At 59.4% G+C, this 16,751-nt stretch overlaps 1 protein-coding gene across 2 annotated transcripts in view; it reads left to right on the top strand.

Moving 5' to 3' along the window:
* Window positions 1-16,751, top strand: part of FLT4 (fms related receptor tyrosine kinase 4) — a 46,931-nt gene that overhangs the window by 4,607 nt on the left and 25,573 nt on the right. For both annotated transcript variants that reach the window (XM_015141649.3, XM_015141650.3), the window contains exons 2-8: window positions 13,314-13,410; window positions 14,611-14,855; window positions 15,051-15,163; window positions 15,314-15,476; window positions 15,584-15,723; window positions 15,991-16,159; window positions 16,457-16,574. In XM_015141649.3, coding sequence (XP_014997135.3) covers window positions 13,314-13,410; window positions 14,611-14,855; window positions 15,051-15,163; window positions 15,314-15,476; window positions 15,584-15,723; window positions 15,991-16,159; window positions 16,457-16,574 — 1,045 coding nt within the window. The remainder of the gene's footprint in view (window positions 1-13,313; window positions 13,411-14,610; window positions 14,856-15,050; window positions 15,164-15,313; window positions 15,477-15,583; window positions 15,724-15,990; window positions 16,160-16,456; window positions 16,575-16,751) is intronic.

Raw genomic sequence — 16,751 nt, 5'->3', positions numbered from 1 at the left:
GACCCCCCGCCCCCACTCACCCACAAGATAAGCACCAGCTTCTTGGGCTCGTGGTACCGGCCCTTCCTGCTGGAGTCCCAGGCTGTCCCTAGCCCCACGTCCACCCAGCCTACACTCACTGCACACACCAGCCCTGGCACCATGGCCTTTCACCCGCTCTGGACACGCCCTTTGGGAGCCTGCTGGGAACTCCGGGCAGACAGGGTGCTAACGGGCCTTCCAGGGCAGGTGAGGGCTTCGTTCCCGCTCAGTGTGCCTCTGGGAGCACAAAATTCAGACTCTCAGGTGGGTTTAGGGGAAGCCCTTATCACCACCCAGCTCAACACACTGGCCTCAAAGCTCCTCTAAATTCTACCAAATGGAGATGGATTTGTTTGAAGCAGCAAGCGTGCACACGCACACAGATGTGGAGTGTCCGGCAGCGAGCCACACCTCAGTGTGAAAAGGTTTCTCAGATTGCTTCACAGCAGGACGTGTACAGGTTTTAACCTTGTCACACAGACATTATTCTTATTATTTTGGAGATTCGAAAATTAAGGCTACAAGAGTGAAACGGCTTTCTAGATAATAGATGGCTTATTTCGGGGAGGTAATAGGTGTCTGGTATCTGGTTCTAAATAGCACAGGGGCCAAGGGGGAAAGAAGGGGCAGGAAAGAAGGGGCAGGCACACAGGCCGCTGTCCACGTTCTCCAGGGAATGCCCTAGAGGGCTGGGCAGATGGCCTCTTCAATTTCTAACCACCTCATGGCCATTTTTACTTTGCTGTCCCAGAGACTTTCCGAAGTAGCATGTCGCAGACAGTTCCCCCAGGCCCACCATTCACCCGGCATGCCCCTCTGTGCACAGCCTCTCCACCCTCCCGGTACCCTGTGCCCTCTTCCCCCTCACCCCCACACCTGCCCACACATCCTATGGTGTCTTTTTGTCCCTTGGATCCTCAAAGTCAGCCACGGGTAAATTGCTGACCAAGTCCAATGCTGGGAATGCCACTGCGAAAAGAGAAACAGAAGCCCTTGTCTTGAACTAACCCGGTGAAACCCCGTCTCTACTAAAAATACAAAAAATTAGCCGGGCATGGTGGCGGCGCCTGTAGTCCCAGCTACTCGGGAGGCAGGAGAATGGCAGGAACCCGGGAGGCGGAGCTTGCAGTGAGCCGAGATCACGCCACTGCACTCCAGCCTGGGCGACAGAGCGAGACTCCATCTCAAAAAAAAAAAAAAAGAGTTTGAGAGCCTGGCCAACATGGTGAAACCCTGTCTCTACTAAAAATAGAAAAATTAGCTGGGTGTGGTGGCAGGCGCCTGTAATCCCAGCTACTCGGGAGGCTGAGGCAGGAGAACTGTTTGAACCCGGGAGGCCGAGGTTTCAGTGAGCTGAGATCGTGCCACTGCACTCCAACCTGGGCAATAGGGCGAGACTCCATCTCAAAAAAAATAAAAAGAAAGAAAGAACTGTTAAAAGTGGTAATGAGCCAGCAGAACTATGGAAAAGTCCATGGAACTATGGAAAAGTGCAGGAGTCCTGGGTGGGGAGCCTTAGTGTGAGATGCTGAAGTAGCACAGGAGCTCAGACGTCAGAGGCAGGGAGGGACTGTTCCAGATCTATGGCACGTGGAGGTCTGGAGCCGCACTGGTTGGGTGGCAAGGAGGCAAAGGAGGCGCCAGATTCTGCCCATAAGCAGCAGAGAGGCAGGGGATGGTTTTAGGCAGGAGAGGGACTTGTGTTCTGGAAAGATCTTTTGACCTCTGAGCAAGGACTGGGCCAGTGGGGAGACACTGGTACTGCGATCTGGGGAGAGCCGTTGAGGCTGGCCAGCAGTGGGGTGGGGAGGAGGGAGAGTGGAGCGACAGCAGCCCTGGAATGCCCGGGAGGGGCTCTGCGGCCAGAAGGCGTTCATACCAAGGTGCGGTCAGGATGGCGAGGAGAGGTGGGGGCGGGCGCCTGGCACTCCCAGCCACCCCACCCGTGGTGCCCTCCTCCTGGGCCAGCAAGCTCCTACTCAGTCTGCAGAGCCCATTTCAGCTCAGAATGGAGGCAACTTGGTGGCCTGTTGGCTGTGGGGGATGAGCGAGGTCAGGAATGTCTGGTGGGTGAGCATCACTCCAACAGCCAACCTAGTGGGAGGGAGAGCGGCGTTTCCAGCACTGATGGAAGAGATGATTACATTTTGTAAAATGCAGAAATGCAAAGTATAGACATCTGTAGGACAAACAGTAGCTTCCCGTAGTCCTGTCTTCCCAAGACAATCTTTTAATGGTCATGTATTTTGGAGCACGTTAGCCTCTGTGTGCTAGCTTCCTATCTGGACAGTGGCAATATGGAGGCTGCTGCAGGGGTGTGAAGGCGTGTGGAATGCACATGTGCTTAGAGCTGTGTGCACACGGACAGTGCTCAGTGCCTGCTGTTATTGTTGTGGCAGGAGGTATTGGGAAAGCAGACTTTGGAGAATTTGCCATCGGTGTATGTATGGATACTCTTTATCATTACTGTGTGTGTGCCTCCTTCTCCACATTCTTGCCAGCGCTGGGAATTCCCTTTTTTTGTGGTACTTGCTCCTCTGGCAGGTGCACAGTTGTGAGCTCCGTGCCTCCAGTCATCCTCCCCAGTGTTGGATGTGGGCTGGGCTCGAGGGCTGGGTCCTCCAGGACTGGAGCCCAGGAGAGCTGTCAGGGAGGGTGGGAGCACAGAGTGGGGCTGAAGTCCCCCGGTGTGCCACCATCGAGAGAGAGAGTAAGTCCAGCGAGCAGGACAGCAGCCCGAGGCTGGCTGGGGACCTGGGTCTGCTTCCACGGCCTCATCACCCTCACCATGCTCCATCTGCTCCATCTACTTGAGGACCCGAAGTCACGGGCACTCTGGCCTGTGTGCCCTCCTCCTGGGCCAGCAAGCTACAATGCCCCTTTCAACTCCCATGAATCCTCTCCCACCAGCGAGGCTTGCCCCCCTTGCTCTGAAGACAACACAGGGTCAGAGTGAAACAGCAGCTGTAGCAAACCAAGCATTCAGGAGGCAGGTGAGAGCAGAGAGATCCGTGTGCATGAACCAGACACAGCGTATTCTTTCTTTTTTTTTTTTTTTTTTTTTTTTTTTTTTGACACAGAGTCTCACTCTGTTGCCCAGGCTGGAGTACAGTGGCGCGATCTCGGCTCACTGAAACTTCCGCCTCCTGGGTCCAAGTGATTCTCCTGCCTCAGCCTCTCGAGTAGCTGGGACTACAGGTGCCCACCACCACGCCCAGCTAATTTTTGTATTTTTAGTAGAGATGGGGTTTCACCATGTTGGCCAGGATGGTCTCAATCTCTTGACCTCGTGATCTGTCCACCTTGGCCTCCCAAAGTGCTGGGATTCCAGGCGTGAGCCACGCGCCCGGCCGACGGTTTATTCTTAACCATGTTGTTTGTGGTCTGTAGCTCCCAGTGATCTTGGGGCCGATGCATCTCTCGCAAGTGGGAAAACTGGGGCTTGGAGAGAGGAAATGATTTGCCCGAGACCATACAGCAGACAGCAGAAGTGTGGGGTGCCCAACCCGGCGTGTGGGCTCAGCTCTCAGGCCTGCAGGATGTGCAGTGAGGACCAACAGCCCCTTCAGCTCTGGAGGCACAGGGGCTGCTGGCCAGGTTAGCGGGGGTCACCAGACAGGACGCTCCTGCCGCCTCCCCCCAGGTCTCTGCAGAGGCCTGGCCCCAGGAGTGAAGAAAGAAGGTTCAGGTGACCCTCTCTGCCCAGCCCCAGCTCAGCCAGCAGCTCCATTGCTCCCCACCAGCTCCCTCCACTCTGCAGCCTGGCTTCTGGCTGCCTTGTCCTGCTGGACTCAGCTGCCCAGAGAGTGTGTGTCCAGCCGGCAGGCCTGCCACACAGCCCCTGTCTTCCCAAGCACCCCAGGGAGAGGGAGAAGCGGGGCCGGGCCCAGGGTGGCCACAGCAGGGCCATGCTCTCTGCCAATGCAGAGGGGCCCCAAGCTCATGGATAATCCCAGTGCCATCCTTGTGCCAGCTGTGCTGGGCCTGGGGACAGAGCCATGGGCTGATGACACCCCAGCCCAGGAGCCGCTTGATGACACAGATCCTCCACGTGCTGTGGGTCAGGGCCAGAGTGGGGATGACATGCTCAGCTGGGGGCAGCAGGGCAAGCCTCACGGGCCCTGGAACTGGGGCCACAGTTTGCCGGGCACGGAGGGAGAGGGAGGACAGAGGACACAGCCCAGCCGGGCAGGGAGGAGGCTGCTGGAGAGCAGGGGCCCGGGAGGCTGGCGCTCAGGGTGGTGGTTGAGAGAGATGGCAGGGCGAGAGCGGGGCAGGGCTGCAAGGATGCGGCTAGTTCTACCCTCACTTTCTCATGCTAGCCCCCTCACCTCTGCACCAGGAGCTGGGCCCAGCCATGCCCTGTGGACTCAGCCATCATTCTGAGGGCAGCTCCCAGAAACCAACTAAGGCCAGCCCTCACCCACACTGCCCTGTAGAGAGGGCCGGGACCCTGTCCCACCAGGATGTGGCACAGCCGGCCCATCTCAGTCCCATCCTGGTGGGCCCAGAGAGGATCTGATGAGAAAACAGGGATTCTGTATGGAGCAAGGGATGCAGGACACGCAGGTGTGGAGCTGCGGGAGGGCCCAGCTCACACATCATGGGAGGAAAGCAAGGCTGGCTCTGCCAGCAGCTCTCACTGGGCTGGGCTGGGCTTTCCCTCCGTTTTCAGGAAAGAAGCTTTTGTAAAAAACGGCATCATTAGCTTAAAGGGCTTTGCCTGCAGCCAACCAGGGCGTGAAGCCAGATGGAGGCCAGGCTCCAAGGAGGGGTGTGGTGGAGGCCACTGGGGCGCAGGACCAGGCAGCCATGTGCCTCCTACATGGGCCCTCCTGCCTGTGGGGATCTCTGAGGCTTCAGACTAGGGGCTAGGAGGAAGGCCGGGCTGGGGTCTGGCCTGAGCCTTTGCCCCCGGCCTTTGGAGGGGAGCCTGGTCCTGGGGCGGGGACCATCCTGGACTCAGCCAGACTGGGTTCCCGCATGGCTGCCTGCTTCTGTGAGGCCTGGAGCCTCAGTTTCCTCACTCGCTGACCTGGCTGTTGAGCCCTCCCTCCCAGGCTGCTGTGAGGATCCAATGAGGCAGTCGCAGTCGGCCGGCTGCCCGCTGCCTCGCTCATTACCAGCGCCTAACCCATGGGACATTTCCCCACCCTGCCTGGCCCTCGCGGAGGGGTGCCAGCACTTCCCGGGGTGGGGGGGTGCAGGACCCTCCTGTGCCGCTCTCACGCCCGCCACGCCTGTGGCTGACGCCAAGACCCCGTGGGCCAAGGCCGGAGGGTGTCCTGGGGCTGCGGACAGCACAGAGGAGAGGAGGTGTGCACTCTGGCCTTGCTGACCTCCGCCCGGTGCCTGCCCCCACCATGCTGCTGCAGGCTTGGGGGCCAGGGCTTTGCGGGGCCTTGGGGAAGGAAGAAGCCAGTTCCCGGGCCAGGAACAGGAAGGCAGGGGGAGCGCGGCAGAGGCCAGGATGACAGTGCTTCCTGCTGCGGGAAGGGAAGGACGGCAGAGACAGACAGCGGCCAGGCAGGAAGGATGCGCCGCCTTCAGAGCTGCAGGTGGGGGCTGGGCAGTCACAGAGCCTCTGGACGTGGCAGCCTGCAGCCTGAATCTGCCCCGGGGAGCCCATTCTGTAAAACGGAAAGCATCTTTTCCAATGGAAAAGACTCTTTGTCAGGCTCTGACAAGAGTCTCTGAGGTCTCAGAGGTCTGTAGAGCCATCCATCCATCTACTTGCTATCCATCCAACCATCTGACCATCCACCCATCCACCCTTCACCCATGTGCCCACCTTTCCACCATCCATGCTTCCATCCAGCCATTCAGTCATCCTTCCACCTGCCCATCCATCCATCCTTCTGTTCATCTACCCATCCATGCATCCTTCCATCTGTTGATCCATCTTTCTATCCACTCATCCATCCACCCATCCATCCATCTATCCATCCACTCATCTACCTGTCCATCCATCCATTCATCTGTCTGTCCATGCATCCACCCATCCATCCTTCTACTCACCCATCCATCCACCCACCCATCCACTCCTCCATCCATCCATCCACCCACCCACCCACCCTTCCACCTATCCACCTACCTACCCATCCAGCCATCTCTCCATCCACTCATCTACCTGTCCATCCATCCATTCATCTGTCTGTCCATGCATCCACCCATCCATCCTTCTACTCACCCATCCATCCACCCACCCATCCACTCCTCCATCCATCCATCCACCCACCCACCCACCCTTCCACCTATCCACCTACCTACCCATCCAGCCATCTCTCCATCCACTCATCTACCTGTCCATCCATCCATTCATCTGTCTGTCCATGCATCCACTCATCTATCCTTCTACTCACCCATCCATCCACCCACCCATCCACTCCTCCATCCATCCATCCACCCACCCACCCACCATTCCACCTATCCACCTACCTACCCATCCAGCCATCTCTCCATCCACTCATCTACCTGTCCATCCATCCATTCATCTGTCTGTCCATGCATCCACCCATCCATCCTTCTACTCACCCATCCATCCACCCACCCATCCACCCCTCCATCCATCCATCCACCCAGCCACCCACCCTTCCACCTATCCACCTACCTACCCATCCAGCCATCTCTCCATCCACTCATCTACCTGTCCATCCATCCATTCATCTGTCTGTCCATGCATCCACTCATCTATCCTTCTACTCACCCATCCATCCACCCAGCCACCCACCCTTCCACCTATCCACCTACCTACCCATCCATCCATCTACCCTTCCACCCATCTACCCACCCACCCACCCATCCATCCATACTTCTTCCATCCCTCCATTTTTTTCATTCAATGAGTATTCACTGAGACTTTACTCTGTGCCGGCTGCTGTGGGAAGCATGGGGTGGGATAAAAAAGAGCTGTCTTGGTCCAGTTGAAACTTACTGCCTAGTGGAGGACATGGACAGATACAGCTTAAACAAACACATAAATAAGTAATTCCAAGTTGTGACAGGAAGGATGCCGTAAGCAGCCGGGAGGCTAGGACGGAGCTGTTTTGTAGGGTGAGGAGGCCATGTCTAAGCTGAGTCCTGAGCGTGAGAAGTCAGCCTGAGGGCACAGGACAGTCTGGTGGCTGGAAACGTGAACGCGAAGGGGACGGACCACGAGGGTGTGGACAGTCTGGTGGCTGGAAACGTGAACGCGAAGGGGACGGACCACGAGGGTGTGGAGAGTCTGGCGGCTGGAAACGTGAACGCGAAGGGGACGAACCACGAGGGTGTGGACAGTCTGGTGGCTGGAAACGTGAACGCGAAGGGGACGAACCACGAGGGTGTGGAGAGTCTGGTGGCTGGAAACGTGCACGCGAAGGGGACGAACCACGAGGGTGTGGAGAGAGGGGCAGGGACCAGGAGTTTGGATTTTCTTGGGAGTGCAGAGGAATCCAGTGCACTGACGAGACTGAAGCACAAGTGTGATCAGGCTTGTGCTTTTTCAAGTATTACTCACTGCAGGGAGCGGGGCCTAGAGGGAAGCCTGGAGGAGGACAAGAGAGGGCCCAGGAAACCACTCTGGGGTGCGTGCAGTTGTGTTGGCCCCAGTGGGAGAGCAGGGGCCGGCCCTGAGGTGTGTCCAGCCTGACAGGCTTCAGTGGTCTGTCAACGGATGGGCTGGGAGAGGATCTGGGGAGAGGGAGCTATGGAGGGAGGAGCCTTTGGTGGGGCTGGAGGGAGTGCATGTCTGCAGTTTAGCATTGGAAACGCAGACTGCCCGTTGTCTGTGGGGTGTCCAAGTCCAGTGGGCAGCTGAATGCTTAAAAGTGAAGTTGCAAACAGTAGTCCTGGCTGCAGCTAGAGACCTGGGAGGTGTCTGGACTCCAGAGAGACAGTGGTGCCCAGCACTGTGTGTTGGGCAGAGGGGAGGTGGGGAGAGGTAGGTCACAGATGCTGCCCAGGGGAGAGCAAGTGCAGCTCCCTGTCCTGTGTGCCCACTAGGCCTGCAGCCTGGAGGTCATGGGAGGCCCCGCCCAGTGGCTCCATGAAGTGAGGGGGCTGCACTCCACTGGTGGATGAGGGGAGACCAGCAGAGGGGAATGAAGGGGGATAGGAAAAGGGGCAGTGGCTGGAAGAGAGTGTGGAACCAAGGGATTATTTTGTTTTGTTTTTAAGATGGGAGATGGGCCAGGCGTGGTGGCTCACACCTGTAATCCCAGCACTTTGGGAGGCCAAGGTGGGTGGATCACCTGAGGTTAGGAGTTTGAGACCAGCCTGATCAACATGGAGAAACCCCATCTCTACTAAAAATACAAAATTAACCGGGCGCGGTGGCGCATGCCTGTAATCCCAGCTACTCAGGAGGTTGAGGCAGGAGAATCACTTGAACCCGGGAGGCGGAGGTTGCGGTGAGCCGAGACTGCGCCACTGCACTCCAGCCTGGGCAACAAGAGCGAAACTCCATCTCAAAACAAAACCGGTGGGAGATGATTGCATAAAGACTGGTGATGAGAAGAGAAATCTGTGGCGGGGGGCCCTAGGCACGATGGAGGGCCTGGTTTGGGGCAGGCGTGTCAGAGATTTCTGGGGCCCTGGCTGGCAGTGTGGGCTGGGATGTGGGAAGATGGGGTGTTTCTTTTTTCTTTCTTTCTTTCTTTTTTTTTTTTTTTTTTTTTTTTTGAGATGGCGTCTCGCTCTGTCCCAGGCTGGAGTGTGGTGGTGCAATCTCCGCTCACTGCAAACTCTGCCTCCCGGGTTCAAGCGATTCTCCTGCCTCAGCCTCCCGAGTAGCTGGGATTACAGGCGCCTGCCACCACACCCAGCTAATTTGCGTATTTTTATTAGAGATGGGGTTCACCATGTTGGCCAGGATGGTCTGCCCGCCTGAGCCTCCCAAAGTGCTGGGATTACAGGCATGAGCCACCGCACCGGCCAGTGGGATGTTTCTGTCTCATGATTTTGCCCTCTCGATGCTGAGAGTGAGAGAGGAGCACCCTGAACTGTGTGCACCCAGGAAAATGAGGGGGAGGAGCTCACGTAGGGGGCCTTGTGCTGCCGCATTGCTCTGTTCGGGACGCGTGCTGTCTCAGGGTTGGGATGGAGGACAAGAGGTGAGGGAGCATGCAGAGGGATGGGCTGCAGACCCCATGCACCAGGACTGCATGCACCAGGACGGGGCAGCACCAGGAGGGCACCGAGGGGTGGGGAGGAAGCAGTGGGGGCTTTGAGGAGGCTGAAGGACGTGGTGTTGTGGAGCAGGAACAGGGGAAGCGGGAGAGAGAGAAAGACATGCATTTGGGATGGCATGGCCTCTGGTAATGACCAGGTCCAGGGTGCGCCCTTGGAGCTGAATGACTGAGGAGGAGAAGAGGGGAGGACCATGCACAGGGATCTCAGAGGCCAGGGTGCTGGTGAGTCAGCCCTGTGGATGGTGAAGTCATGGAGAAGAGCAGGAGCTGGGGTGGGGGGGATGGTGAGCCAGGAGCTATGGTCAGCAGAGAATGAGGGGAAGTGACGGGGGGTGCAGCTGATGACAGCTTTAGTGGGGAAGAGGGCGGTGCCGCCAAAGAGCAGGACCCTCAGAGGGAGGGCAGGTGGCTGCGAGGGGTTCAGGCCAGAGGGACTGCTGTAGGGAGGGCAGGCGGCTGTGAGTTCAGGCCAGAGGGACTGCTGTAGGGAGGGCAGGCGGCTGTGAGTTCAGGCCAGAGGGACTGCTGTAGGGAGGGCAGGCGGCTGCGAGGGGTTCAGGCATGTGGGGTGAAGAGCAGTAACTGCCCAGGGGCAGTGGCGTGGCCAGAAAGCCAGGCTTCACATAAGACAGGAAGGGACATTCGGAGTGGACAGTGAGGTCTACAGCAAAGTTTGCCAATCACGCAGGGCACAGTGGAAGGTTGGTGAAGGCAGAGGGGTCACTGGAATAAGTTATGGCATGTCATGGAAAAGGAGAGCTTGCGTGGAGGGGCAAGCACGGTGGATGGTCCTGCTCAGCGGTGATGCAGGTGCTTCCTTTGGTGGTACGATGCCTCCAGGAGGAAGCTCCTACAGACTCCCCTCCCCACCCACCCTTCACCCATCCACTTTCCTTTCACCTGTCCACCCACTCTTCCACCCATCCATCCATTCATCCTTCCACCCACCCATCCATCTGTCCACCAGTTTACCCACCCATCCACCCATACTTCTATCCATCCATACATCCATTCTCCCACCCACCCACACTTCCATCCACCCACCCACCTACCTCCCCACCCACCCATCCACCCATCTGTCTGTCCACCCATCCGTCCATTTATTCATCTGATTCATCATTCATCCATCCCATTTCCATCCATCATCCATCCGACCATTCTTTTTTTTTTTTTTTCTTTTTTGAGACAGAGTCTTGCTCTGTTGCCCAGGCTGGAGTGAGTGGTGCAATCTCTGCTCTCTGTTGCCCAGGCTGGAGTGAGTGGTGCAATCTCTGCTCACTGCAACCTCCGCCTCCCGGGTTCATGGCATTCTCCTGCCTCAGCCTCCCAAGTAGCTGGGACTACAGGTGCCTGCCACCTCGCTCGGCTAATTTTTTGTATTTTTAGTAGAGACGGGGGTTTCACCGTGTTAGCCAGGATGGTCTCAGTCTCCTGACCTCGTGATCCGCCTGCCTCGGCATCCCAAAGTGCTGGCATTACAGGCCTGAGACACCGCGCCTGGCCCATCCCACCATTCTTATATCCACCCCTTGAACCTCCTTTGCACCTCTCTGTCTTGGGCTTAGGAAGATGAATAAAATTGAGCCTCTGTTCAGATGTGATCATAAAACCACAATTCAGTCTTACTGTGCTCCAGCAGGAGCTCGAGGAGGAGGAAGAGGCCGGTGCTGCCTGAGTGATGAGGACATCTGAACTAGACCCTAAAGAGGGAGGCCCTAGGGAGGGAAAGAAGGAAGGAGGGATGTCTGAGGAAAAGGACAAGTGTTCAAGACAGGAAAACAACAGGCACTTTGGGAGGATGGGAGGAGGAGGGCCACGCCTCCTGGGAGAGGAAGCTGGAGAGAGGCAGTGGCCGGAGGGCAGAGGCCCAGCCTACCTTGCTTTATCCTGGGAACAGAGGGGAGCCATCCGAGGAAGCTGGGCTAACAGCTGCCATACAGTGGAGCTAGACGGTGTGTGCTGGATGTGCACTCCTGAGAAGGGGGGCCACCAGCTCAACACTCCAGACCTCAGTGGGGTGGGGATGTGCTCTCTCCTGCAGTGAGGGCGTGGGGCTGGGCATGGGGCTGGGCAGGTGGACACTGGACTCGAGCCTGGTCTCCTGACCTCCTACGAGGCCCACTGGGAAGGTAGAGCCCATTCGTCCCCACAGGTCTAGCCCCATGCCCATCATCCCTCCTCTGTAGCGCTGAGGAAAGACCACCGCCCACTCCAGTGCCCACATACATGCCCAGCTCTCCTCCTGGCATGGACTGACTTTCCACTACCTGGAAAAAAATCCCCTCCTTCAAAGCCCAGCTCAGCAGGATTCCTTCTTAGCTCCTCACCACCCGAGGGGAGCCTCCTCTCTGCAGGGATCTCCCAGCCCCTGGCCCAGACTCCTCTCGTGGCAGCCCCAGGGGTGCAATCTATGGGCTGCCAGTGCCCAGGCCCTGCTGCTGTGCTGTGAAGGCTGGGCACCGCCCAAGGGGAAGGGGCTGCAGAGCCCACAACCCCCTTCTGCCTCGGGGCCCCAGGGGCAGGCTGGCAAAGCAAAGACGTGGTGGTAGTCACAGCAGCAGACAGGCAGGCAGGCAAGGCGCTACCTTCTGAGGGTGGCTGGAGGGTCTCAGCGTCCCAGTCTGGACAGTGAGTCTGGATGTGTGGTTTAAGGCCCTTCCTGCTCTGGACCCATAGTGAAGTGGTGCCTGGAAGGGTTTGGCCAGGAGAGAGGAATAGAAGGGAGAGGCCGGAGGTCGCTGACCAGTGACTGTGCTGCCCGTGTGAGGCCGAAATGAGATCTTGGCGTGCAGCAGGCACCTGGTGCCGTGTCCGAGGGTGGCTTGGGGTCAAGGGTTCCCTGGGCTCCACCCCACCCCCATTAGCTTCAGGGCAGGACCCTGGGGCCTCAGGGAGCTGTCCTCGGGAGGGCAGGAGAACTACACTGCTGCTGCCCCAAACCCCGAGGGACCTGTCGGACTGGAGGGGCCTGGGGGCAGAAGAGTGGGCTGTGCCCCCAGGAGTACAGGGACCTGGGGGAGGAACAGGACGCAGCCCTGGGCCTCTGGCCATGCAGCCCTCCCTTCCTGTTGTCTCAGGATGCCCCCGGCAGGATGCATCTGCCAGAGTTCCAGACCCAGACCTCCCCTGGGGCCTGCTCCCACCCACACCGGGATCCCACCACATTCACACTCATGTGTGTACACACGCTAGCATGTCAGAGATGCACAAACATGCATGCTTGCACATACACACAAAGCCACACACACACCACTCAGACATAGGCACACACAGACTCACACACCCAGGCCTACAGGGACGCGCGCGCGCGCGCGCACACACACACACACACACACGCCACCCCACGGGGAGGAGGGTGTGGGGACAGCAGGGCTGAGTCCTGCAGGACAGAAGGCCCAGCCCAGCCAGCCTACAGTCTCTGGCTGAGGGTGGGTTTCAGCCAGATGGGGCCGGTTTATTTGTGTGTCTGAAGATCCCTGTGAGAAGGTCTGGGGGTGTCTAGGGAGGCCTGGGCAGGGAGAGCCCAGAGGAGGCTGGGGCAGCTGGCGGGGTCTGTGAGGGTGCAAGAAGCTGAGGAACCAAAGGACACCTGTGAGGTGACGCCACGTGGCCTGGGAGGGGGAAAGCCACTGGCAGAGAGCAGGCAGGAGGGCGGAGGCCTGTGTGGTGTGGGGAGGACCTGGGATGTGCAAGATCCCCTGGGAAGCAGCAGGTGTAGGTCAGCAGTTGAGGAGGGAGGGCCTCAGGCAGCAGCACTGCAGGGGCCGTGATGCCGAGGCGACATGCTCCAGCACCCCTCCCCCTGCTCCTTCATGCCAGCCGCTCCACTCACTGGGGTCAGAGGTTGGGGTTTGGTCCAGGGTGGTGTGTAGGTGAGGATGGCGGCTGTGGGGCAAGGCAGGGTGAGCCTATGGGAGAGGTTCGTGGCTGTCTTGGGGCCTGGGGGCTGGTGCTGCTCACGGTGCACATGGTGAGGCCAGGCCACACCGAGCTGGCTGAGAACCTGGGCTGCTTCGGCCCCACAGCTGGTCCGCCTTTGTGATGCAGAATGCCCAACCATGCCCGATCAAGGTCGTGTGAACTCACGACCCAGCATCACGCTGACCTTGTCTCCCACCCCAGGCCTGGCGAGTGGCTACTCCATGACCCCCCCAACCTTGAACATCACAGAGGAGTCACACGTCGTCGACACCGGTGACAGCCTGTCCATCTCCTGCAGGTACGGGTTCCCTCTCCTACTGGCAGGCCAGGGAGGCTGCAGAAGCCCAAGGCAGGAGGTGGTGGCTGAGGACCCAGATGGCAGCACCTCCCAGGGCAGAGTGGCCTCGGGGCTGTGGAGTCTCCCAGGCTATGGGTGACTTTTGTCCTCCCCAGCCTCAACCATACACCCCCATCAGCATTTCTTTTCTTTTCTTTTCTTTTTTTTTTGGAGACAGAGTCTGGCTCTGTCACCCAGGCTGGAGTTCAGTGGCGCAATCTCAGCTCACTGCAAGCTCCGCCTCCTGGGTTCACACCATTCTCCTGCCTCAGCCTCTGGAGTAGCTGGGACTACAGGCGCCGCCACCACCCCTGGCTAATTTTTTGTATTTTTAGTGGAGACAGGGTTTCACCGTGTTAGCCAGGATGGTCTCAATCTCCTGACCTCATGATCCGCCCACCTAGGTGTCCCAAAGTGCCAGGATTACAGGCATGAGCCACCGTGTCCTTTTTTTTTTTTTTTTGAGATGGAGTCTCTGTCGCCCAGGCTGGAGTGCAGTGGCCCAATCTCGGCTCACTGCAAGCTCCGCCTCCCGGGTTCACACCATTCTCCTGCCTCAGCCTCCGGAGTAGCTGGGACTATAGGCGCCCGCCACCTCACCCGGCTTATTTATTTATTTATTTATTTATTTGTATTTTTGGTAGAGACGGAGTTTCACTATATTAGCCAGGATGGTCTCGATCTCCTGACCTCGTGATCCGCCCGCCTTGGCCTCCTAAAATGCTGGGATTACAGGCTTAAGCCACTGTGCCTGGCCCCTCATCAGCATTTCATATGGGGCCTCATCTCCCTGCACCCCACTCCTGACATCTCACACTGACCCCAGGCCACTTCCCAGGTCATCTGCACCCACTCCCAGCCACCCTGGGAGCCACCCACGGGGGCCCCAGAGGTGGTGTCTCCCCACCTTCCCAGCTGTGATCCCAGGCCTGTGCTTGTCTGCAGGCCAGCCTGCCACACCAGCCCCAGGAGCCCAGTCGAGGCCCAGGGGCCGGGGAGTGCCCTGCCCCGGGCAGGGTCTGTAGTGTTCGCCCAAACCCTGGGCAGTTCCATGCTCCGGGTAAGACAAGCCTGGTGAGCCTTGGCCTGAGGGAGGCTCCTCAGGGATAGTCCCCATGGGCTGCCGCTGGGGCCCACCTGACCACTCCTGTCCTCTGCCAGGGGACAGCACCCCCTGGAGTGGGCCTGGCCAGGAGCCCAGGAGGCACCAGCCACTGGGGACAAGGACAGCGAGGACACGGGGGTGGTGCGAGACTGCGAGGGCACAGACGTCAGGCCCTACTGCAAGGTGTTGCTGCTGCGTGAGGTGCGCGCCAACGACACAGGCAGCTACGTCTGCTACTACAAGTACATCAAGGCCCGCATCGAGGGCACCACGGCCGCCAGCTCCTACGTGTTCGTGAGAGGTGAGACTTGGAGGCAGGCCAGGCTGGGGCAGGGTCCCGGGCAGCTGGGGCCCACACCGCCCCCAGCCTGTGGACCCCGAGATGGCAAGAGGAGAGAACGGGGCCCCACCTGCTCCAGCACCGCCTAGCCCCATGGAGCCCTCCTCCAGCCTGGCCGCCACAGCCCTTCCCCAATACCTTGCTCCCTCTCCACAGACTTCGAGCAGCCGTTCATCAACAAGCCCGACACGCTCCTGGTCAACAGGAAAGATGCCATGTGGGTGCCCTGTCTGGTGTCCGTCCCCGGCCTCAACGTCACGCTGCGCTCGGTACGGCCCCACCCCCACCCCCACCCCGGGATCCGGCCCCACCCCCACCCCAGGATCCGGCCCTCCAGTCCCACCCCTGGGAAAGGCAGCTGCCTGTCTGGCCAGGAGCAAGGGGACAGCTGGTCACTGATGGTGGCCTTGTCCCTCCAGCAAAGCTCGGTGCTGTGGCCAGACGGGCAGGAGGTGGTGTGGGACGACCGGCGGGGCATGCGGGTGTCCACGCCGCTGCTGCGCGAGGCCCTGTACCTGCAGTGCGAGACCACCTGGGGGGACCAGGACTTCCTTTCCAACCCCTTCCTCGTGCACATCACAGGTAACTGGGCTGTGTTCCATTCACAGTAGCGGGGCTGTCACTGCCTCGCTGGCCTCAGTGGGCGTCGTCCTGTGAGGGCGTGGGAATCACTGTGCGTGTGTCAACAGGCAACGAGCTCTATGACATCCAGCTGTTGCCCAAGAAGTCGCTGGAGCTGCTGGTAGGGGAGAAGCTGGTCCTGAACTGCACCGTGTGGGCTGAGTTCAACTCGGGTGTCACCTTCGACTGGGACTACCCGGGGAAGCAGGTGAGGTCAGCAGCCCTGCCAGGCTGTCCTGTCCCCAGGAGTCCCTGCCACTGTCCAGCACACACTGAGCCTCTGTGTGGAGGATGTGCGGACCCAGGCCTGCCCCAGGTACCCCAGTCTGACGGGCAAGTGTTCCGCCCAAAGACGACTCAGGGCCTGGGTCCAAGGCTTCTGGAGCCGCCGCTGGCTGGGCTGGGAGGGGTGCCTTTGGTGGGGTAGCTGTGCAGGAACCCGCTGCTGACGCGGGGCTTCCCTGGGTGCGGGCAGGCAGAGCGGGGTAAGTGGGTGCCCGAGCGACGCTCCCAGCAGACCCACACAGAGCTCTCCAGCATCCTGACCATCCACAACGTCAGCCAGCACGACCTGGGCTCGTACGTGTGCGAGGCCAACAACGGCATCCAGCGGTTTCGGGAGAGCACCGAGGTCATTGTGCATGGTATGGCATGGGTGGGTCAGGGTCAGGCGCCATCAAGCCTGGGAAACAAGGGTCCTTGTGCCATGTGGGCCTGGGCCCAGAGCTCACGGTGCACGTGAGCATTCGGGAGTCCAGCCAGAGGGAAGGGAGGGCCATGAGCGGAGGAGCTGCCCAGCTCCTGCACTTGCCCAGCTCCTGCATGGCCAGCCCCAGTCTACAGGTGTCCGGCTGCCGGGGCTGCAGGGGCCATGGGGGGAATCCCTGGTCAGTCAACGACGGGTCAGTCCTGGATTTACACTGACTTCTCCTGTCTGGCAGAAAAGCCCTTCATCAGCGTCGAGTGGCTCAAAGGCCCCATCCTGGAGGCCACGGCAGGAGACGAGCTGGTGAAGCTGCCCGTGAAGCTGGCGGCATACCCTCCGCCCGAGTTCCAATGGTAACAGCCCTGGCTCCCCTGACCCCACCGCTACCCTTCCAAGCCGAGGGGCAAACAGACCACGGGGGAGGAAGGGCAGCATCCTCGCCATCAGGACCTGCACGCTGAGACCAGGCATGGCAGGAGCCTCTCTCAGGAGACGCCCCAAGGAGCCCGCCCGTAATGTGGTATTCCAGA

This window comes from Macaca mulatta, chromosome 6 (assembly GCF_049350105.2).
Source record: "Macaca mulatta isolate MMU2019108-1 chromosome 6, T2T-MMU8v2.0, whole genome shotgun sequence".
NCBI classification, from domain to species: domain Eukaryota; kingdom Metazoa; phylum Chordata; class Mammalia; order Primates; family Cercopithecidae; genus Macaca; species Macaca mulatta.
This window is presented reverse-complemented; position numbering and strand designations above follow the sequence as displayed.